The 22,591-nt window shown below is 40.5% G+C and overlaps 1 protein-coding gene across 1 annotated transcript in view; it reads right to left on the bottom strand.

Annotated features, from left to right (window-relative positions):
• Positions 1 to 13,589, bottom strand: part of LOC133106527 (nuclear GTPase SLIP-GC-like) — a 31,916-nt gene extending 18,327 nt beyond the window's left edge. Inside the window, exon 1 of the mRNA XM_061216041.1 lies at positions 13,389 to 13,589. Coding sequence (XP_061072025.1) covers positions 13,389 to 13,589 — 201 coding nt within the window. The remainder of the gene's footprint in view (positions 1 to 13,388) is intronic.
• Between the last annotated feature and the right edge of the window lie 9,002 nt (positions 13,590 to 22,591).

The raw sequence follows: 22,591 nt of genomic DNA, 5'->3' as shown, positions 1-22,591 counted from the left end.
GAGGAAGCCAGCAAGCTGACCAGCACACTGAGTGACAATGCCAGATTTTGATCATTTCCGCCTTACCCCTAGAGGGAAGTACAATTTCAACTACTACCTGCACAACAAAGAAAAGGACCAGGGCCTTTTTTTCTTTTTGGTTCCTCTTATTGAAGCCTATTCAAATATTACTCAAAAGATTCAAGCCTGGATATGTGTGAGTGTGTATATGAATGGGTGAATGGAGAAGCATCAATTGTACTGTGCTTTGGATAAAGGGGCTATATAAATGCCTGCCATTTACCATTTTAAATAAGTTGTTTTCAAACAACAAATGCAGATATAAAATATATTATAAAGTGGTTTGTTTTCACTTGCTATTGTTTCTGCACTGAAGCATCGATCTCTGATAATGATATATTTGAAAATCAAGCGTTGCCCGCACTATCAGTTTTTCAGGATGGATAGCTCTGTCGAAGTGGGGTAAATACAAAAGGTTTTATAGGAAGGAGTGGGAGTCAGATACTGATTGACAATACATTCCACAAGATCCCTCAAAGGCCCGTTGCAAGTACAGTAAAAGCGAGATCCACACTATTAGGCTATGTTGCTTGCCATAGCTACTTCCATCAACGTTGTGGACGAGCTTGCAAGATGAATTTGGTGAATTAAAAATGCACAGAACTAAATGTACTGCTATCATTAAGTATGTCCTGCCACTGCTCTTCAGAGAGGAGTTAAGGTAAGATATCGGTGAATCTCCTTCGCCTACTCTGTTTACCTGGATGAAACCACCAATGTTTTTTTAATGCAAAGCCTATTATTAATGTAAAGGGGTCCAATGTATTATTCCAAGACACAATAATGTATTATTCCAATACATAATAATGTATTTAGTGTATTCCCAGAGACATTATAAGTTTAAAACAATGTTGGAACTGCAATCTTCATAAATTAAATGGTTTCCAATTAGCCAAATCATTATTGGGTGTTTTTTTGTTGAAATGGGTGGGTTTTCAAACGTTATTGGGCGGAAATCTGCCAGTCAAATCTGGCAACGCTGATCAGCTTGTTTTTTTTTTTGGTTTCTGCATTTTCTTTTCTATTTTTATTGAATACATAACATATACAAGTGACATTCATCAATCATTTTCTATTACAATGAAGAACAAATGCCAGGGGACAGAATATACATATTAAGCCAGAATATATTAATGATTCATACAAATATATCAAAGGAGGTGCACAAAAAGGCTGCTATCAATCCACCCAGAATCAGAGACGCCGCTAATAGCTAACTAACCAAGAGTAGTGGTAGCCAGGAAATGTGTTGAAATAACATTTGGCGACATCTGGTGGTCTTGTGGAGAAATGCAGCCGGGGGCGTTTTGCCCCAACTGGGCATTTTACCCCAAACTACCTATGCGTTATAACCTGGAATGGACTATTGAACGATAACAATGAATAGACATCCAAAAACCCAGACAGGTGGCCTACATAAAATGGAAGAGTCTGATGAAGTTCCACGAGGCTCAAAGGGTCATTTATATTTTGGGGTGAACAAATGTGAAGCACAGTGTGCAGATTCATTATTATTTAGTATTATCATGATATTTTTGCAGACTCATCCGCTTGGAAATATACCTGACTCGTCTGGATTTAGATAAAAACATAAAATGTTTTCTCAGTGAATGAGTGCTTGGTGCTGTGGGGTGTATCCAGATGTGACTTGTGTTGGCTCAGGATCACAGATGAATTATATTCCCCATTAGCAGAGGTCAGGTCTCCATGTCTCAGGCTTTGTGCTGGAGGACTTTGCACTGACCCCTGATTTGTGCAGGCAGGAGCAGGTACCAAAGGCAGAGGTTGGTTGTGGTGTATTGGGCCAGATGGGAGGAAATAATTAGCTTTATTTTTTCAGTAAAAATGTCCCCCCTCCCTCCTACTGTCAGTCCCAGGAGAGTGTCTCCCCTACTGTCAGTCCCAGGAGAGTGTCTCCCCTACTGTCAGTCCCAGGAGAGTGTCTCCCCTACTGTCAGTCCCAGAAGAGTGTCTCCCCCCTACTAGTCCCAGGAGAGTGTCTCCCCTACTGTCAGTCCCAGGAGAGTGTCTCCCCCCTACTGTCAGTCCCAGGAGAGTGTCTCCCCTACTGTCAGTCCCAGAAGAGTGTCTCCCCCCTACTAGTCCCAGGAGAGTGTCTCCCCTACTGTCAGTCCCAGGAGAGTGTCTCCCCTACTGTCAGTCCCAGGAGAGTGTCTCCCCTACTGTCAGTCCCAGAAGAGTGTCTCCCCCCTACTAGTCCCAGGAGAGTGTCTCCCCTACTGTCAGTCCCAGGAGAGTGTCTCCCCTACTGTCAGTCCCAGGAGAGTGTCTCCCCTACTGTCAGTCCCAGGAGAGTGTCTCCCCTACTGTCAGTCCCAGGAGAGTGTCTCCCCCTACTGTCAGTCCCAGGAGAGTGTCTCCCCTACTGTCAGTCCCAGGAGAGTGTCTCCCCTACTGTCAGTCCCAGGAGAGTGTCTCCCCTACTGTCAGTCCCAGGAGAGTGTCTCCCCTACTGTCAGTCCCAGGGGAGTGTCTCCCCTACTGTCAGTCCCAGGAGAGTGTCTCCCCCCTACTGTCAGTCCCAGGAGAGTGTCTCCCCTACTGTCAGTCCCAGGAGAGTGTCTCCCCTACTGTCAGTCCCAGGAGAGTGTCTCCCCCTACTGTCAGTCCCAGGAGGGTGTCTCCCCCTACTGTCAGTCCCAGGAGAGTGTCTCCCCTACTGTCAGTCCCAGGAGAGTGTCTCCCCCTCTACTGTCAGTCCCAGGAGAGTGTCTCCCCCCTACTGTCAGTCCCAGGAGAGTGTCTCCCCTACTGTCAGTCCCAGGAGAGTGTCTTCACCTACTGTCAGTCTCAGGAGAGCTTGTTTTCCTAGGACATTCACTCTGCCCTAGCTTTCCCACATTAGAAATGAATCTGGACTGAAGTTCAAGTAACTTGGCTTTTTAACTATTCAACAACTGTTCAAATAACAAATCACACACACACACAGTACAGAATAATTCCCAATTTATTCTGGGCACATTCTACTTTATGGATGATTACTGATATGATTATACACTCAGTGAGATCTTTATTAGGTATTTATTAACTTATTTTTTAGACTTATAGGGAGGTAAAGTGGATGTTTCGGGGACCAATACTTCCAGTATATTGCTGCGTATTAAATAGCACAGTGGAAGCTAAATAGAATCTACTACATAGCATTGAAGTCTGGACTGAAAGTATGTGTTTTATGGTTTAAATACATAGCTATATGCTGAATACGATGGGATTTCAATTAGTAAAAAGTCCTGTTTCGCATTTTTAGATCGACGAGGCTAAAACTCAGTCTCCCATGATGCTTTTCCTTTCATAGTGACAACATTTCCACAATTGGACCATCCTAATGCCACTGGCAGTGGAGTCTGTATTCATTTATCTTCCCGACTCGTTTGATTTAAAAATCATAGAGTACATTTGTGTAATCAGTAGGCTATCGATGGCAGCCTGCAACCAATGTCAAGCACAGTTGGAGAAAAAAACCCCAGGGCCCGAATGTTTTAGTGCCTCTCATGAGAGTGGCCAGCCAGGGATAAACTTAATCTTTGTTGTTGTGTTTGGTACACAAATCTGACCGTGTGCTTGTAACCAAGATATTTTTTTAAAGTAATGAAGAGCTGCATGTCAATCATTTACTGATGATATGGAGCCGTGTAATTTTGTGGCTGCAGAGCGATTTAATGCTTTGTTTGCTTAAATTGAGCTGTTGCTGCTGCCATCTATGATGAAATGCAGTAGCATAGCATTTAGCAATGCAATTCAGTGGGACATTCACTTTTCCTCCATTTCGTTCTTCTGCTGCTATAGCCGATCCACTTAGAGGCTGTTGTAATGTCTGCTTATTTGCGTTACTGTCACCTTCCTGTCAAATTTGACCAGTCTGGCCATTCTCCTTTGACCACGATTATGAACAATGTATTTTGATTGGCTGATTAAATATTTGCATTGACAAGCTGGTGTACAGGTCTACCTAATAAGCTGATCACTGAGTGTATATTGCATGTAAGTAACTGAATTGAAGAAGTAAACACACATGGCTATATCCCTACAAACCTGATTTCCCACAATAAATCCCACACAAAGAAATAAGATCAATATAGGCGGATAAGAGCAGTTCTGATATGGAGGTGGTTCTAAAAATATTAAGTATGTAAATGTTATTTTTAAAAAGCAATTTTTTGAAGTAGTAGATGTAAATCAGTGAGATGCAGTTCTATTCCCTAAACTTCCTTCCAGCTGTATAACACGAAAGCCCTGATTCAAACAAATGGAAATGAAAACTACAATTCTCCAAGTAAAATTCTCCAGTCCCAGGAGAATAAACATTCAATATGCCCTCGCTGATTCAGACTGAAGTTCAACAATTTAGCTGTTTTAACAATTCAAAATATTCAACTGGCAAAGAACAAATCCCACAGTCCAGGAAAAGTCCTTTCTTATGCTGGGCACATTCTACTTTAAGGATGATTATTTATTATGATTATATGTTGCATAAAGTAACTGAATTGAAGAAGTGAACAAACATGATATGAGTTCCCACTATAAATCCTACACAAGTCATCACACCCTGACATATGATGATTAGCCTATATTGTAATCCACCAAACTAAACAAATTATTAATCTTTCAATGTTTTCATCAAGCCTCCACTGAAAAATAAAAAAGTATGAAACAATAGTTTTCTGTTTAAAGATTCTAAAAAGAGTGACAGCAGAAGTATAGTACCACATAGTTTAACATATATTATTGCTTACTGAACTGATAAGTTGACTAGTTATTCAAAGCCAACATTGATGCTGCAAGTCTATTTGAGACCACCTTTCCACAAAAACTCATAGATGTTAATCTGTGACCTTGTTGTGCAGTTAAGCAGTAAGTATTAAGTATTACATAGTCAGTGAAATAATAAGAAAATGGTTATCAATAGAATGCATATTTGACAGCACCCACAGACAGGTTGCCATGGTGATCTTAAATCAGTTTGATAATTCTGGTGCTTCTGGATCCATCATCCTCTTTCGGTTCTTAAAACACCTGGAGGCCCAAAGACTCACAGCATCGCTCCATCATCTCAGTCTCTTCTGAAACGTCTGGAATGAAGAATGAATCACATTGTTTGAGAGAGACACATGCAGGCAGGTATGCTGTACTGAACAAACCAGGACACAAACAGCAGCTGCTGTACCGTAGATCATGACATGACCAGAGATTTACATGCACGTAAAAGGCTGAAGAGGAGGGGGAGTTATTGACCATGTAGACATAGCAATATACCTGTGAACCTGTTTCTGTTTTGTCATTTTCCCAGCTTTGGATTTAAATTCAGCTAACAACAGCCACTGTTCAAGTGGTTTCAGGTTATTCCTTCAAACGGTTTTGGGAAACGCCTTGAATATAAAGGAATATTCTCATGAGGAAAGCCTTTGATGATCTCAGTGTGTAGATCATTTCAGGAAAACATGGCCCTGGTCAGACATTTACATTTACATTTTTGTCATTTGGCAGATGCTTTTAATCCAATGTGACTTACAAGTGCATAGGTTCTTCCACAAGTCAAAGCATCACATCCATTACTAGGAAAATACACATGAAATTCTGTTCTAAACATATAGTCGTCATATATATATATATATATATATATATATATTTTTTTTTTTTTTTTTTTTTTGGTGGGGGGGGTTGTTAGACAACGAGGATAGGGATATCAGAAAGGGGGGGCAGGGGAAATCAGGAGGGAGGACTAAGGTACAGTTTGAAAAAGTGAAAAACTCAGTTTGGATCAGATTTGGATCAGCACAGAGTGCCCTGTCACATCCTCACACAGTCCTACAGTGGCTTCCACTGGTTACCTGGGAGGCCAGTCAGGTCCTCAGGGATCTGGCGTAGACCCACCCTCAAGGCGGTTGTCATCTGTGTCTTGATTTCATCCTCAAGGTATTTCTGTGAGAGGTTTGAAAAACAAAAATGTGATTGTTTTCTGTAAAGTGATCTTTATTGAGGTGGTATATCTTGAGCTGACTTTTTTTTTTTCTTTTTTTTTCTGTTGTGTCTACAATCTACATTTACATGCAAACTGTGGCACATTTGAAAATGAAGAGCATGCAACCTTTACTACTTTACTGGGTGATTTAATCAAAGTAATAAAATGTGTATGTAGAAATATGGGGCCACGTAGCTTATACAAACTAACTAATGAAAAGTGGTACTGCCTTGCATGCATTATTATACCATGAACATTGCATACACCATTTACATTACATTACATTATTGGCATTTGGCAGATGCTCTTATCCAGAGCGACATACAGTTGATTAGACTAAGCAGGAGACATTCCTCCCCTGGAGCAATGCAGGGTTAAGGGCCTTGATCAAGGGCCTAACAGCTGTGCAAATCTTATTGTGGCTACACCGGGATTAGAACCACCAACCTTGCGTGTCCCAGTCATTTACCTTAACCAATATGCTACAGGCTGCCCTTCTGGATAATTAGGTGTGCCATGAAACCAAGCTGAAATTTCCAGAGAAAACGTACCTGCAGATCACTGAACTCTTCAAGCATCTTCGTCATGGCATTGTGGAACATGGTCTTTTTGAAATCCTCAATTGCACTTTTAAGTTTCTCCTGAATCTTTATGAAACATTCTTTTCCTTCGATGTCAGAGCATTCTGAAAATACATGTCACACATTTCTATTGACAGTAGAATTTTACATGTTAATATCGACATAATTGACATGACTTGCCCAAGTGCCGACCTTGATATGTTTGCTTCATGGTGTCACGGATTGAATCACTGAGGGAATTGTAGATCAGCTTCTTTCTCTGTAGGATTTCCTTCTCCAGTTTATTGAGCACTTTTCTTTGCTAGATGATATGAAAGGGAAGATGTTTCAGTTCAGTAAACTTGTTGAAAAACTATTGAGGTCATTGTTGTACTGGAGCATTGGGGGCAGTTTCTAATATTTGCATCAGCATGAAATGTGTAAGACTCCAAGAAAGGAGATAAACTCTAGAAGAGGAATTGAAATGGGTTCTCACCTCTGTTCTAATGTACACCAGACGCAGGTATTTCTCTTCATTCTTTGTCTTGTTGTATTTCAGAAGGTCATCTTTGATGAAGTCCTCTTGGAAACTTTCAAATTGCCCTTTGATTGAGGTTCTTGAAGGTCCAGTGCTTGAGAGACAGTTTAGAATGATTGGTTGGTATTGGAGTCTCTTGTTATACTTAGACAGAGCAAAACGCAGAAATATGGGGCTGTTGTGTATGGAAGCACATTCCAGGCAAAATTTAAATGAAAATATATCCTCATTTTCATTGGTCATACAGTTGCGATGGAGAAATAGCACCGGAAAAGTATTTTGTGAGTTGTATTCTGACAGGATTAAAAAAACACACACAAATAATATTGGCCCTGAATTCATCCATAATACATGCAAATCCCATGATTTGTAGCTTTGCAGATGCAGTGACAGATCTTTGTAAAATGGGTGTTGTAGTCTTGTTTTACAAAACTCTTGCAAAAGGGAGACAAAGAAAACAGTTCAACCTCGTGAATATGATGTTGATTTAACAACTTAGCAACACCTCAGAGTGCATTGTGGTCTGTGCCCAGTTATTAGAAGATGAAATATAACTGAAATATGATTGGTCTCTCTGAATCATCAGTTATTGGTATAATATTGGTTGCACAAAGGAAAATACATCAATGTAAAAGTCACTCACCCAAATGTTGTCAGAAAGAGGTTGTTTTCATTCATCTTTTTGTACATGGGTTCTGACAGAGTGTAGTTCAGATCAACTAACACTCGAGATTGGTAATATCCATCATTTCTACACATGGCTTTTAGTGTCTTGTGGTGGCCTCTTTTATCACACCATTCCTGTACAAAAACAGAAATACAAATGAAAAATCACAATGTAGCCTCTGGAGAGCAAAATGTGCACCAGGCATCCCCTTTTCACTGTCCAAGCTGCTCTGAAGTGACATGAGGTTTACATGAGACTTTATTTGAGTAAAAGAGTAGGCCTACTCACCAGCACATTCATGAAGGAAAGCTCCAGGCTAAAGCACTGACATTGTCAGTGAACATGTACCAGCGATGTGAAATTCATTCCCAGGTTATTATCTGATCATAGTCCATAGTAATAGTGGATGACAAAAACATCTTGCAGTGAACATTATTATAATGTGTTTATAATATCTATTATATATTATAAAATATTTTTTTCATTTTATTTTAACTGAATGTCCCTTTTGTGAAGAGAGATATTGTATGGAGCTAAGGGAAGCCAACATTTAAGTCCTTGTTTGAGGACACAGGGTCTCAGGAGGTTAAATGGCCAATATGCAAATTCTGACAATGTCAAAATGATTTCCTTTAAAGATTTAGACAAAATTGTGAAATGATTTGATGATTGATTAAAGAGACATTGTCACTAACTGAATCGGCTAAAGATGAAGATGAATAAAAAAGTTTGGGAAAAAGTAAAAGCAATTTCCATTATTCACCTCAGCGAATAGGCCTATTTGAATAATAGAAAATGCAGTAATTCACTTTAGCCTGCACGTCAGAAATAAAATTAAATTATCGTATCAAGCTCATCGTTATGCTTATCAAAGTTAATTAAGTGAAAATCTGTTTATAATAAGGCAACATGCGGCAATATTTAAACCTGTTTATAACAAGGCAACATGCGGCAATATTTAATATCGTGGAATAGGCAACTGCTGACCTGAAATTCCAAATTCAGTTGATTATTGCATCTTGAGATGCCAGTATTTATTGAGAGATTGATTGATTGATTGATTGATTGATTGATTGCCAGCAACAATGTCAGTTAGGCATTGCAATTTCCCTGACTCCCAGATTATTTTTACCAGCCAAACACTAGCAACAGGCTAACACAAACTCACTGGTTCCAGCACACTGGCTGTGGCATTTTCCAGGCATGTTCTCTCTGCTCTCTTTGCTCCCATCTTCAGTTTTTCCTGGAGTACTGTGTGAACTTTGCTCAAAGCTGTATTCAATGTTTTGCACGTATTAACCAGATCCTTTTCAAGTCGGCTGAACTCCTGGGAATTTGAAGACTGGTTCTGAAAAAAAGACAATACTTACTTGAATTTCTGTCAATAGCTAGATTAAACATTTGCTGTTGACATCAGTTCCATTGTGAGACAATGAAACAAGTCAGTAAATCACAACTAATGTTGCTGGCTAGTTATCTGGAAGCTAGGTAGCTGAACAGAAAATTTGCAGAAAATTGTTTCGAAAGAGTAATTGCACTCACTAATTCAGCCTGGCTCCACCTACTGCACTCACTAATTCAGCCTGGCTCCACCTACTGCACTCACTAATTCAGCCTGGCTCCACCTACTGCACTCACTACTTCAGCCTGGCTCCACCTACTGCACTCACTAATTCAGCCTGGCTCCACCTACTGTACTCACTAATTCAGCCTGGCTCCACCTACTGCACTCACTAATTCAGCCTGGCTCCACCTACTGCACTCACTAATTCAGCCTGGCTCCACCTACTGCACTCACTACTTCAGCCTGGCTCCACCTACTGCACTCACTAATTCAGCCTGGCTCCACCTACTGCACTCACTAATTCAGCCTAGCTCCACCTACTGCACTCACTAATTCAGCCTGGCTCCACCTACTGCACTCACTAATTCAGCCTGGCTCCACCTACTGCACTCACTAATTCAGCCTGGCTCCACCTACTGCACTCACTACAAGTTTTTCTCTTTGGGAAATCACTTCCTAGGTCCAGTTACTTTTTTTGTGGTGGGCGGGACTTTAACACTCTGTATGACTTATAAGAATATGTGGTTAAAAATTTTTTAATCAACAATTTTCCCACTATGTATCTTCATTGACATCTAGATGGCATAGATGTGCCTCCAAAGAGGTACTTTGACATCACGATTGGGACGTGGCCAGAATAAAATGCAGAAATATTTTTTTCTGCATCAGTTTTCTGCCAAATTATGTCAGAAAAAACTGTTTCATTATAAAGTAGGCGTAGAAACACATTTACAGTTATATATATATATATATATATATTTTAATAATTTATAATAATATATATATATATATATATTAATAATTTTTCTTCTGCATCAATTATTTCGGAAATGTGAAAAAAAAAAAAAGTTTCATTATAAAGTAGGTGTACAAAAACATGGACAAAAATGTGCAATTACCCTTTAATATTACATTTCAGACAGAGCACCTGAGGTTTGCAATAAGTCAGCAATAAAATTCTTTGTCATAGGATTACACTTTTTAAAAACACATTAACATTTACATATTGATTGAGTCAAAACATACCTTTGAACTGAGAGCATCCTTTGAAAAGTGAAGATATGAAATCACTCCAGAAACCTCAGATACATAATCTTTCACTTTCTTCTCGAAATGGGAGACGTACAGTTTCTTAATGTGCTCCATCAGCGCTGGCAATTCTTTGTAAATAGTAGAAAAAACAGCTAGTTAACACTTAAACCATGCATCTAGTCTTCATTTTGTGCTTATGTACTGTATATACACTCAGTGAGCACTTTATTAGGTATTTATTATACTTCTACTGCTGTAGGCTATCCACTTAAGAGTTATTATGCATTGTGTGTTCAGAGATGCTCTTCTGCATACCCCTGTTGTAATGTGTGGTTATTTGCGTTACTGTCACCTTCCTGTCAGCTTTGACCAGTTTGGCCATTCTCCTCTGACTTCTCTCATTAACACGGCGTTTCTGTCTGCAGAACTGCTGCTCACTGGATTTCCGTTTTGTTTTTTGCACCATTCTTTGCAAACTCTAGAGACTAGTGTGCGTGAAAACCCAGGAGATCAGCAGTTTCTGAGACACTGAAACCTCCCTGTCTGCCACCAACAGTCATTCCACGGTCACTTGAATCACGTTTGTTCCCCATTCAGATGGTTGATGTGAACATTAACTGAAGCTCCTGACCCGTATCTACATGATTGTATGCATTGCATTGCTGCCACACAATTGGCTGATTAGATAATTGCATGAATATGTAGTTGTAAGAAAGTAAAATTGTTCCTAATGAAGTGCTCGGTAAGTGTATATAGTCAGTGACCATTTTATTAGATAGACCTGTACACCAGCTTGTTAATGGAAATATTTAATCAGCCAATTATGTGGCAGCAACTAAATGCATAAAAGCGTGCAGACATGGTCAAGAGGTTCAGCCGTTTTTCAGACCAAATGTCAGAATGGGGAAGAAATGCGATCTAAGTGACTTTGACTTTGGATTGATTGTTGGTGCCAGACAGGGTGGTTTGAGTATCTCAGAAACTGCTGATCTACTGGGCTTTTCATGTCTCTTGCTAGACTGGTTAAACGTGTATGTGGATAGGCTACAGCAGCAGAAGAACCAATAAGTGAAAAAAACCTTAATAAATACCTAATAAAGTGCTCAGTGATTGTATCGTGCTGCAAAAAAGTATTTGCCCCCTTTCTGATTCTCTATAATTTTGTACTGTTCACACAGAATGGTTTCATACATTTAAATAAAATGTAATATTAGAAAAAGGGAACCTGAGTAAACACAAAACACATTTTTGAAAATCAGTGTTTCATTGATTTAATAACAAGAGTTATCAATAACATTTAATAACCATTACCATTAGCAGCAATAATTGTGACCAAACACTTCCTTTAATATGATATCAGTCTTCCACATCACAATGGAGGAATTGTAACCCACTCTTATGCTTTAATGAAGACAAATACATTGGTTTTTCATCGTGATATATAATATAAAAACGTTTTACCAGTTTCATTGCGATCCAGAACAGTTGACTTCCCCTGTGCAATTCTCTTGAATTCTTCAGAACTCACAGTGTACACATCAAAGAACTCATTTGAATGGTCTTCATCACCAAGCAGAAATTTCTTAAATGAAATATAGAAAATATGATTGTTAAAGAAGGTTTTGGTCTGTAATAGTGGGGAAGTTACTGTGAAAATGTTATAGGAAGTATTTAAGCTACAGCACAGCCACCAATAAGATAAAATGAGTTGATTAAACTAAAAGTACTTTTCAAGTAAAAAAGTTCATTTGAAGCTGCTTAATGAAAAACATGAATTAGGTCACCTATGGGCCTTGCCACATGTTGGCTAATGCTACTCTATTTCTGCTTATGCTCCTTTCCAATAACATAAATATTCCTTCAGTTCACAGTTAATTTAGCTACATGCTTTTTCAAGTCAATTTCATCAAGTCGATGGAGAAGGTAAGCTGGTATATAGAGAATTAACTTTTTAAAATGCATTTATCCTATTAGTTCATATTTATTCCTGTATTATTCTGTGTGTAAGAGCAAGTTTCAGGTAATGCTACTACACTCCAACTCACCTTTGTTTTAGCTTTCAAGCTTTTACTGATATTTTCTTTAAATATCTCATTACGGGACAGTATACACGCCTGTTTTTCTTTCTTCTCATATTCCAAGGTTTTCTGAAAAAATATGCAATAATAAGAATTGTGAAATATGTCCGATTAAATATTAAATATTTATTTAACCTGTCCTTACCTTGTAACTTTCTATTTCAAGGTCCTCATCTGTGATATCATAATTTCTGGTAAAATCAGAAAAGTCATTCAGAATTAGAAACGTGAAAGGTCTGTACACAGGTGAATTAAATATTTCTGAAGATATTTATAATGTAACAGCTAACTCTCTGAAGTTATCTGGGGTGATGACATCTGTATGGGTGCAGATGAAGGTGATATTGTGACACTCTCCTCCTCCAGCAATGGTTCTCAATGATGTATCAAAGATCTCATCGGCTACTTTCTCAGACAGGGCACGTTTCATCTCATTGACAATCCAGACAGAGGAGCACTGGCTGAGACACTGTGGGAGTTTAATGAAAATCTTTAATTAGTTTCAACATTGTCCATGGAACCCACCATCGTAATAAACAGAATTCAGTAAATGATTACAGCTTGAAGCACTGACATCACCTCTTTCCACATGTCACTTCTGTATTTACTGACGTCTCCAGCTCCAGGCAGGTCCACCAGCACAATCCCCTCCAGCAGAGCTGGAGACTTCGGCAAGGAGATGGTGACTCGCTTCACCAGAGGCCAGAACTGCTTCTCTGATTTTCTGTCACTCCGAATGTAGCATCCAATGCTTTTAGACAGTTCTTCGACCTGTAGATAAGTTTTAGGAGTAAATTGTTCATATTTTAAGAGAAACCAAAATCAACCTGTCAAAAAAATATTATTTACATTATTACTTACATTGTCAAAAGTCAAAGTCTTCTTGCCTGTGCCTGGAATCACAGGAACCTCTCTGGCTCCCACCAATGCACTGTAATCTTTCTCCAGGCCCTCTTCTCCATAAATGGCTGTAATCTTTTCTCTTGCCATTTGTGCCATTTCATCATCTCCTGCTGCCGTGTTGTTTTGTTGGCCATTTTCATTTTCGAGTGAGTCTAGCAGAAAACGTAGTTCTGATTCCCAGTCCTGTAGTAGAAATTCCTTAATCATCAACGTGTATTATCATTCTGTCTATATTTAAAAATACATAGAACATGGTGGGGTTGATTTGTTTACAGGAACCAGTCATGGTGCGTTTCTATATGAACCAAAAGTTACATATGGACCCTCGGTTGCACATTTGGATTCGCTCCATCTGACATGAATGATGTAAGGCAGCCTGAATTCATAGAACCTTCGTTACATGCATAGCTTCTGTTCTATTTCAATCTTCCTTAACGTCATGTGCTTTAAAGCACATTTGGATGCCTCATACCAACGTAGGAAACATATCCATCTCATGACTGCATGGTGAGTAGCTATGTTGACCCTATAGAAACGCTCATGACTGCATGGTGAGCAGCTATGTTGACCCTATAGAAATGATCATGACTGCATGGTCAGCAGCTATGTTGACCCTATAGAAACGCTCATGACTGCATGGTGAGCAGCTATGTTGACCCTATAGAAATGCTCATGACTGCATGGTCAGCAGCTATGTTGACCCTATAGAAATGATCATGACTGCATGGTCAGCAGCTATGTTGACCCTATAGAAACGCTCATGACTGCGTATTGAGCAGCTATGTTGACCCTATAGAAACGCTCATGACTGCATGGTGAGCAGCTATGTTGACCCTATAGAAACAGGAAAAGAACATGGTGAAGGCCAGGTAGCTGCAGCGCATATGCCATTCAGTGGCCCGCCATTCAAGGAGGTAGATATATTCCTGATGGAATGGCATCTCATTCCCTCAGACATATGAAGGCCTTTTAACATGTTGGCATGTACAAGGACCTCGATAATCCTCTTGGGAAGCCGCTGCTTTGACAGGGCTCTGCTCTTGCTGTGACCATTCAGACCTACGAAGGCTGGCAGGTGCCCCAACGTATGCCTTTGGGACTGCGGGAGCATGACCGCGCCTCTACTCTACTCGGCTGCTTGTCGTCTCCGCTAGTTGCCATGTCTGTTTGTCCTGTCTCTGTTCATGGCAATATGTTTGCAGAGCGTACAATCAATCATTACTTATGATCGCCAAACACTGCTTGAGATTGGTGCCTCGGTAGTGGATTCATGCACTTGTCAACCCCAAGGAAAGGATTTCTCACCGCATCCCTGAAGGAACATGGGATCCGCGCTGCAATCACCTCCATGGCAAGTGAGCCAGGAGGCGGGGAAAACATGCAGGGGCCTCGGTGAAGTTGAGGAGGCTCGCCCGCTCTCGTTTGCTCTCGGCACCTCCTGGTTGTTCAGCCTAGTTGCCGTTGTTAAACGCTCGCTCAATTGCCAACAAATCATTCATATTGAATGATCTTTTCATCTCTCAAGACTTTGACTTTCTGCATCTTACAGAGACATTTCACCTGTACTCCCAGGAACACGGGTCGAGGTGGGGGTCTAGCCGCAGTGTACAAGATCTGTTGTTCAACTCAGAGGGTGAGCTCTGGCACATCAATATTCCTCGTTTGAACTGTTGAAGTCGGACATTCTAACTTGTTTTATTGTATTGTATCGCACACCTGGTGCAAACAGTTCTTTTCTGTCTGATTTCAGTGACTTTTTAGCTTCCATCATTACATTTGAGAGAGTCTTAATCCTTGGAGATTTAAATGTGCACGTCACTGACAGATTTGCTGTTCATTTTCTTAATATCACTGAATTGTTTAATTTTACTCAACATGTGTCTGGTCCTACGCACATTCAGGGTAATACGCTGGACCTTGTTTTCACACTTGGTTTTGACATTAATAGTGTTCAATGCCTGACACAACAGCACTGAGGAGCCGCTTGTGTCAGGCCATGATTGTGTATATTTTTTAATTTATCTTTTAACACCGATTGTTTAACCAGTAAGCAAGTGTAGTGCTTGCGCATGTTAAATCATTTTTCCGCAGATAAATTCTCCACTGCTTTTGACAGCTGCGTAGGTCCAGTGCAGCCTCCGCAGGTTAATGTTGACTGTTTGGTCCGCTCTTTTAACTCGTGTTGCTCCGTCATTGTAGATGAAGTCGCTCCCCTGAAAACCGGATCTGTGCCCTCTAATTTCATCCCCCTGGTTAAATGACGATATTCGTTGTTTTAGACGCTAATGTCGGAGAGTGGAGGGCTTGTGGATTTCCACCAAGCTCCAGGTTCATCGCAATTACCTCAAATAACTTTTAACTGAATTTAACAGCATGGTTACGGACGCAAGGGCCAAGTATTTTGCAAGGGCCAATATCTTATCTCCTCTAGTAGGCGAAATCTTTTTGATACAATTAATAACATTTTCAGCCCTGCACCTCCTTTTCGTTTTTAGTTTTTTGTGGACAAGGTTGCTAGTGTTAGGTTTAGAATCATCCCCTTTTCCTCCCCCCTTCCTGTGTGTCTTACTCGACAGTCTATTCTGAGTTGTTTTTCTCTCATCTCCCTGCAAGACCTAACTGATCTAGTGAGCTTTATGAAATCTTCTTCCAGCCCTTGAGACATCTTACCAACGTCTATGCTGAAAGATGTTATTAGTTCAGTGGGTCCGTGTTTGGTCTCATCAGTAGCTCGCTGGTTGCGTCCCCCCCTATTTTAAACAGGTAGATGTTCAGCCGCTCCTTAGAAGACCCATCTCTTTCCTATATCCAAGCTGCCTTTTATTTAATTTTTTTTAGAAAAAATAGTTGCCTATCAACTGATGTTTTCAAACATTTTTGACAAATTTCAGTCTGGTTTTCGCCAGAAGCACTCGACAAAAACGGCTCTTCTCAGAGTTTGATATGACTTGATGATGTCCTCTGATGCTGGTGACTGCTCTATCCTGGTGCTGCTGGTTCTCAGTGCAGCTTTTGACACTGTGGATCACCGCATTCTGATAGATAGGCTTAGTGAGTGGGTGGGTGTCTCTGGGAGCGCTCTAGATTGGTTCTCATCTTATCTCTCTCATAGGAGTTTTTCTGTTGCTATTGGCCCCTACAAATCGAGTCTGCTGCCTTATCCTGTGGTGTCCCCCAGGGTTCTGTTCTGGGTCCGATTTTATTTGCTCTGTACATGAAAGTGCCACCAGTGAGGAAAGTTGACCTGCTTACCACTCTCTGTAATTTGTGAGAAGATGTTTTGGGACAGACAGGTGGATGATGTGAAAGACGGAGACAAAATCCTCTGGCGCGGATGAGAACCGTGGGATCCTACGCGTGGAAATGCGCCTTATGAGCAACAGCCCACAGCTCCTGACATGCAGCAACATAAAACTATTTCCCCTAAGCAGGCTTAACCTGGTCTTCAACCAAACCCAATCTCTTTTGCATTTCTTCCCTCTCCCACATCAATTAGGAGGCCAACTTAAACCACCTGTGGAATGGAGGCGTGTCCCACTGCCTGACGTCACAGCAGCATGTGCCAAATCAAAACAAAATAAAGGGAAAAACTAAGAAAACAAGGAATGTCCGTGTGTGTGATTCCTAGTCATAACAACAGGTACTGATGGGGGCTGCCTTACGCCATGTCACAGGTGACTTATTGTAAGGTCTCGACCTGCACATGCGAAAGACGGAGATAATTTGAACGTGCTCTAAAGCACCATCGTCTGACGTGAAGAAGGAATGAAATAGAATTAACAACATTAGCATGAAATTATATTTCTGTATGTCTTGTAACTGTCAGAACCGTATTTGGATTGCTGTGTTATAGCCAATTTTCTGTGTTGTGTTAACCGCATACCTTTGCACTGATGAATTCAATTTCAGCTTTGTATTCGCTGGGTTCAGTATTAGCTTGTACATGCACAAAAACGGAAGTGCAGGCATGCATGTCTCCTGATGGTAGAAGTTTTTCTTCGACAATTGCGTTGATCAATGAGCTCTTTCCTGCTCCCGTCTTCCCAAAGAATCCAATGTAAATTTTCTCTTTGTGGTTATAATCTTTTAGACTTGAGATCATCTTTCTGCATTGGATAGATACAATAACTATGGGCTCAATGAATGTTACTTATGTTCACTAAAAGTACTGAAGAATTGTTGAAACAATTACATCATTTTCACAACTACATATAATCTAACTTCACCTCAAAATTCAAAAATTAATTTAATATAAGTTGAGAGACAGATTTAGAGACATTTTGACAAAAATGAACTTACAGACAGGTTAACAACAATATGGCTCAGGTTTTTACCCAGTGTAGCCTGGCTACTTACATTCAGTGACAACTTCATTAGGTGTTTATTAGACTTTTTTTAAATGGATCTTTGGCTGCTGTAGCCCATTCACTGTTCTACAATGGTGACGGTTGCTATACCAACGCTGCCTGCTAGCTACAATATGTAATGATGATTGATCCTTGAAAAATGGTGTGATGTAATTAACATTCTAAAACAGCTGATAGAGCGTCTGTTGCTAAAATCAGATCAAATTTGTGGACCGAAGTAAAGATGAGGTCATTTTAGAATCTTCATCTGCACATATTCTAGCTAGCAGGCAGCATCGTTATAGCAACGGTCGCCGTTGTAGAACAGTAACAAGGCCAGTACAACTGTTTAGAATGTTAGACACGTCACTCGGATAATTTTTGCAGCCCGGATCAAATTGGATGTGACAGCTCCACCCAAATCCCAAGGGATTTTGGATGTGGTTGAGAAAATTGAGAAAGTTAAGAACATTTAGCATGGTTTTAATATGGGCTCAATACAATAGTATAGTACATTTTGATTGATTGAAAATGTATAAGGTTTTTTATTTTCCGCACCATTCTCTGTAAACTCTCGATCATGTCTGCATGCTTTTATGCATTGAGTTGCTGTCACATGATTGACCAATTATATATTTGCATTAATAAGCTGGTGTAGGTCTACCTTAAGTGGTCACTGAGTGTATAGTGCATCTGGAAAGTATTCATAGCACTTTTCCCACATTTTGTTATGTTACAGCCTTATTCCAAAATGGAATACATTTTTTCCTCAAAATTCTACACACAACACCCCATAATGACAACATGAAAGAAGTTTTTTTTAGATTTTTGCAAATTAAATTTAAAAAAAAAACTAAGAAATCACATGGTAAATGGCAGGCATTTATATAGCGCCTTTATCCAAAGCGCTGTACAATTGATGCTTCTCCATTCATACACACACTCACACACCGACGGCGATTGGCTGCCATGCAAGGCCCCGACCAGCTCGTCAGGAGCATTTGGGGATTAGGTGTCTTGCTCAGGGACACTTCGACAGAGCCCAGCAGGGGATCGAACCGGCAACCCTCCGACTGCCAGACGACTGCTCTTACTGCCTGAGCCATGTCGCCCCCACATGTACATAAGTATTCACAGCCTTTGCCATGAAGCTAAAAATTGAGCTCAGGTGCATCCTGTTTCCACTGATCAACCTTGAGATGTTTCTACAGCTTAATTGGAGTCCACCTGTGGTAAATTCAGTTGATGACATGATTGGAAAGGCGCACACCTGTCTATATAAGGTCCCACAGTTGACAGTGCATGTCGGAGCACAAACCAAGCATGAAGTCAAAGGAATTGTCTGTAGACCTCCAAGACAGGATTGCCTCGAAGCACAAATCTGGGGAAGGGTACAGAAAACTTTCTGCTGCTTTGAAGGTCCCAATGAGCACAGTGGCCTCCATCATCCGTAAATGGAAGAAGTTTGGAACCACCAGGACTCTTCCTAGAGCTCTTTCTTTGCCCGTCTAAACTGAGCAATCGGGGGAGAAGGGCCCAAGTCAGGGAGGTGACCAAGAACCCGATGGTCACTCTGTCAGAGCTCCAGCGTTCCTCTGTGGAGAGAGGAGAACCTTCCAGAAGGACAACCATCTCTGCGGCAATCCACCAATCAGGCCTGTATGGTGCCAAAAGGCACCTGAAGGACTCTCAGACCATGTGAAACAAAATACTCTGGTCTGATGAGACAAAGATTGAACTCTTTGGCGTGAATGCCAGGCGTCATGTTTGGAGGAAACCAGGCACCGCTCATCACCTGGCCAATACCATCCCTACAGTGAAGCATGGTGGTGACAGCATCATGCTGTGGGGATGTTTCTCAGCGGCAGGAACTGGGAGACTAGTCAGGATTGAGGGAAAGATGAATGCAGCAATGTACAGAGACATCCTGGATGAAAACCTGCTCCAGAGCGCTCTTGACCTCAGACTGGGGTGACGGTTAATCTTTCAGCAGGACAACGACCCTAAGCACACAGCCAAGATATCAAAGGAGTGGCTTCAGGACAACTCTGTGAATGTCCTTGAATGGCCCAGCCAGAGCCCAGACTTGAAACCGATTGAACATCTCTGGAGAGATCTGAAAATGGCTGTGCCCCGACGCTCCCCATCCAACCTGATGGAGCTTGAGAGGTGCTGCAAAGAGAAATGGGCGAAACTGCCCAAAGATAGGTGTGCCAAGCTTGTGGCATCATATTCAATAAGACTTGAGGCTGTAATTGCTGCCAAAGGTGCATCAACAAAGTATTGAGCAAAGGCTGTGAATACTTATGTACATGTGATTTCTTAGTTTTTTATTTTTAATAAATTTGAAAAAATTTCAAAAATAGTTCTTTCATGTTGTCATTATGGGGTGTTGTGTGTAGAATTTTGAGGAAAAAAATGACTTTATTCCATTTTAGAATAAGGCTGTAACATAACAAAATGTGGGAAAAATTAAGCGCTGTCATTACTTTCCGGATGCACTGTACATCCTAGTCAGCTAGACAACTTGAACTTTTGAACCAAAGGCAAAGGTTTTCACCTGAAGGCCTCGATGGAATTTCACCTACTTTTGACAACAAAATGTTCATTGATTGGCAGTGATTGGCAGCTGAACAACTTTCACTTGTCACTGATTCTTTAACATTCTAATGCTAAAGGTAAATTATTATTCTTGTTTCAAAAAACATAATACTGCACAAGGAGTAATAACAACCTATCACTATTAAACAAGTGTTGTTCATTGATCATGGGTTTACATTGACATCACATTGAGTTCCACATTATAAATTATAAAAGAAAAACTTTGTACTTTAAGTTTTCCAGAAATGAGTTTTCTCTGCAGGAAACCCCTCTGAGTTTGTCGTAAACCTGAGATATGGCATCTTTTCCAACCTGGAATGCATCTTCACCTGTTAAAAGACAGTTGTGACAAAATGCATGAAACAGTTGGCTTTTACATGTAATGGGCCCTATTTTCCAAAAACCCATATCGCATGAGTTCGCAGTGGGTGTGGATGCTGACTGTTGCTATTTTCTAGACAAGCGGCGAGAAGCACATAGTTCAAAATTATCGTCACAGGTGGCCAATGGGCTGGATTATGCTGAATAAAATACAGTGGTGTGAAAAAGTGTTTGCCCCCCTTCCTGATTTCTTTCTTTTTTTGCATGTTTGTCACACTTAAATGTTTCAGATCATCAAACAAATTTAAATATTAGTCAAAGACAACACAAGTAAACACAAAATGCAGTTTTGAAATTAAGGTTTTTATTATTAAGGGAGAAAAAAAATCCAAACCTACATGGCCCTGTGTGAAAAAGTGATTGGCCCCCCGTTAAAACATAACCTGCCTGACAAAGTGAAGTAGACCAAATGATCCTCAAAAGCTAGACATCATGCCGAGATCTAAAGAAATTCAGGAACAAATGAGAAAGAAAGTAATTGAGATCTATCAGTCTGGAAAAGGTTATAAAGCCATTTCTAAAGCTTTGGGACTCCAGCGAACCACAGTGAGAGCCATTATCCACAAATGGCGAAAACATGGACCAGTGGTGAACCTTCCCAGGAGTGGCCGGCCGACCAAAATTACCCCAAGAACGCAGCGACGACTCATCCAAGCGGTCACAAAAGACCCCACAACAACATCCAAAGAACTGCAGGCCTCACTTGCCTCAGTTAAGGTCAGTGTTCATGACTCCACTATAAGAAAGAGACTGGGCAAAAATGGCCTGCATGGCAGAGTTCCAAGACGAAAACCACTGCTGAGCAAAAAGAGCATTAAGGCTCGTCTCAATTTTGCCAGAAAACATCTTGATGATCCCCAAGACTTTTGGGAAAATACTCTGTGGTCTGACCAGACAAAAGTTGAACTTTTTGGAAGGTGTGTGTCCCATTACATCTGACGTAAAAGTAACACCACATTTCAGAAAAAGAACATCATACCAACAGTAAAATATGGTGGTGGGAGTGTGATGGTCTGGGGCTGTTTTGCTGCTTCAGGACCTGGAAGACTTGCTGTGATAAATGGAACCATGAATTCTGCTGTCTACCAAAAAATCCTGAAGGAGAATGTCCGGCCATCTGTTCTTGACGTCAAGCTGAAACGAACTTGGGTTCTGCAGCAGGACAATGATCCAAAACACACCAGCAAGTCCACCTCTGAATGGCTGAAGAAAAACAAAAGACTTTGGAGTGGCCTAGTCAAAGCCCTGACCTGAATCCTATTGAGATGCTGTGGCATGACCTTAAAAAGGCGGTTCATGCTCGAAAACAATTCTGCAAAGATGAGTGGGCCAAAATTCCTCCACAGTGCTGTAAGAGACTCATTGCAAGTTATCGCAAACGCTTGATTGCAGTTGTTGCTGCTAAGGGTGGCCCAACCAGTTATTAGGTTTAGGGGGCAATCACTTTTTCACACAGGGCCATGTAGGTTTGGATTTTTTTTCTCCCTTAATAATAAAAACCTTCATTTAAAAACTGCATTTTGTGTTTACTTGTGTTGTCTTTGACTAATATTTAAATTTGTTTGATGATCTGATACATTTAAGTGTGACAAACATGCAAAAAAAAAAAAGAAATCAGGAAGGGAGCAAACACTTTTTCACACCACTGTATGTGTGCATTGAAGCTGATTCCCTTCAGGAGGGCAACATTAGCTCAGGAGATGAGAGCAGTTGGAGAGTTGCCAAAACGTGTGTCGAAGTGTCCCTAAGCAAGACCTCTGATGTATGAATTTTCTTCTGTCAGAATTTAAATAAATCATTACCTAAACGTTTACCTGTAGCTGATCAGGTTAGAATTGCTAAGAAATACTGACAACAGTATTGTGAAGTTAAATATAAAGG

The sequence above is a fragment of the Conger conger genome, chromosome 1, assembly GCF_963514075.1.
Source record: "Conger conger chromosome 1, fConCon1.1, whole genome shotgun sequence".
Taxonomy (NCBI): domain Eukaryota; kingdom Metazoa; phylum Chordata; class Actinopteri; order Anguilliformes; family Congridae; genus Conger; species Conger conger.
Note: the sequence above shows the minus strand (reverse complement) of the source record. Positions and strands in the feature narration are given on the sequence as shown.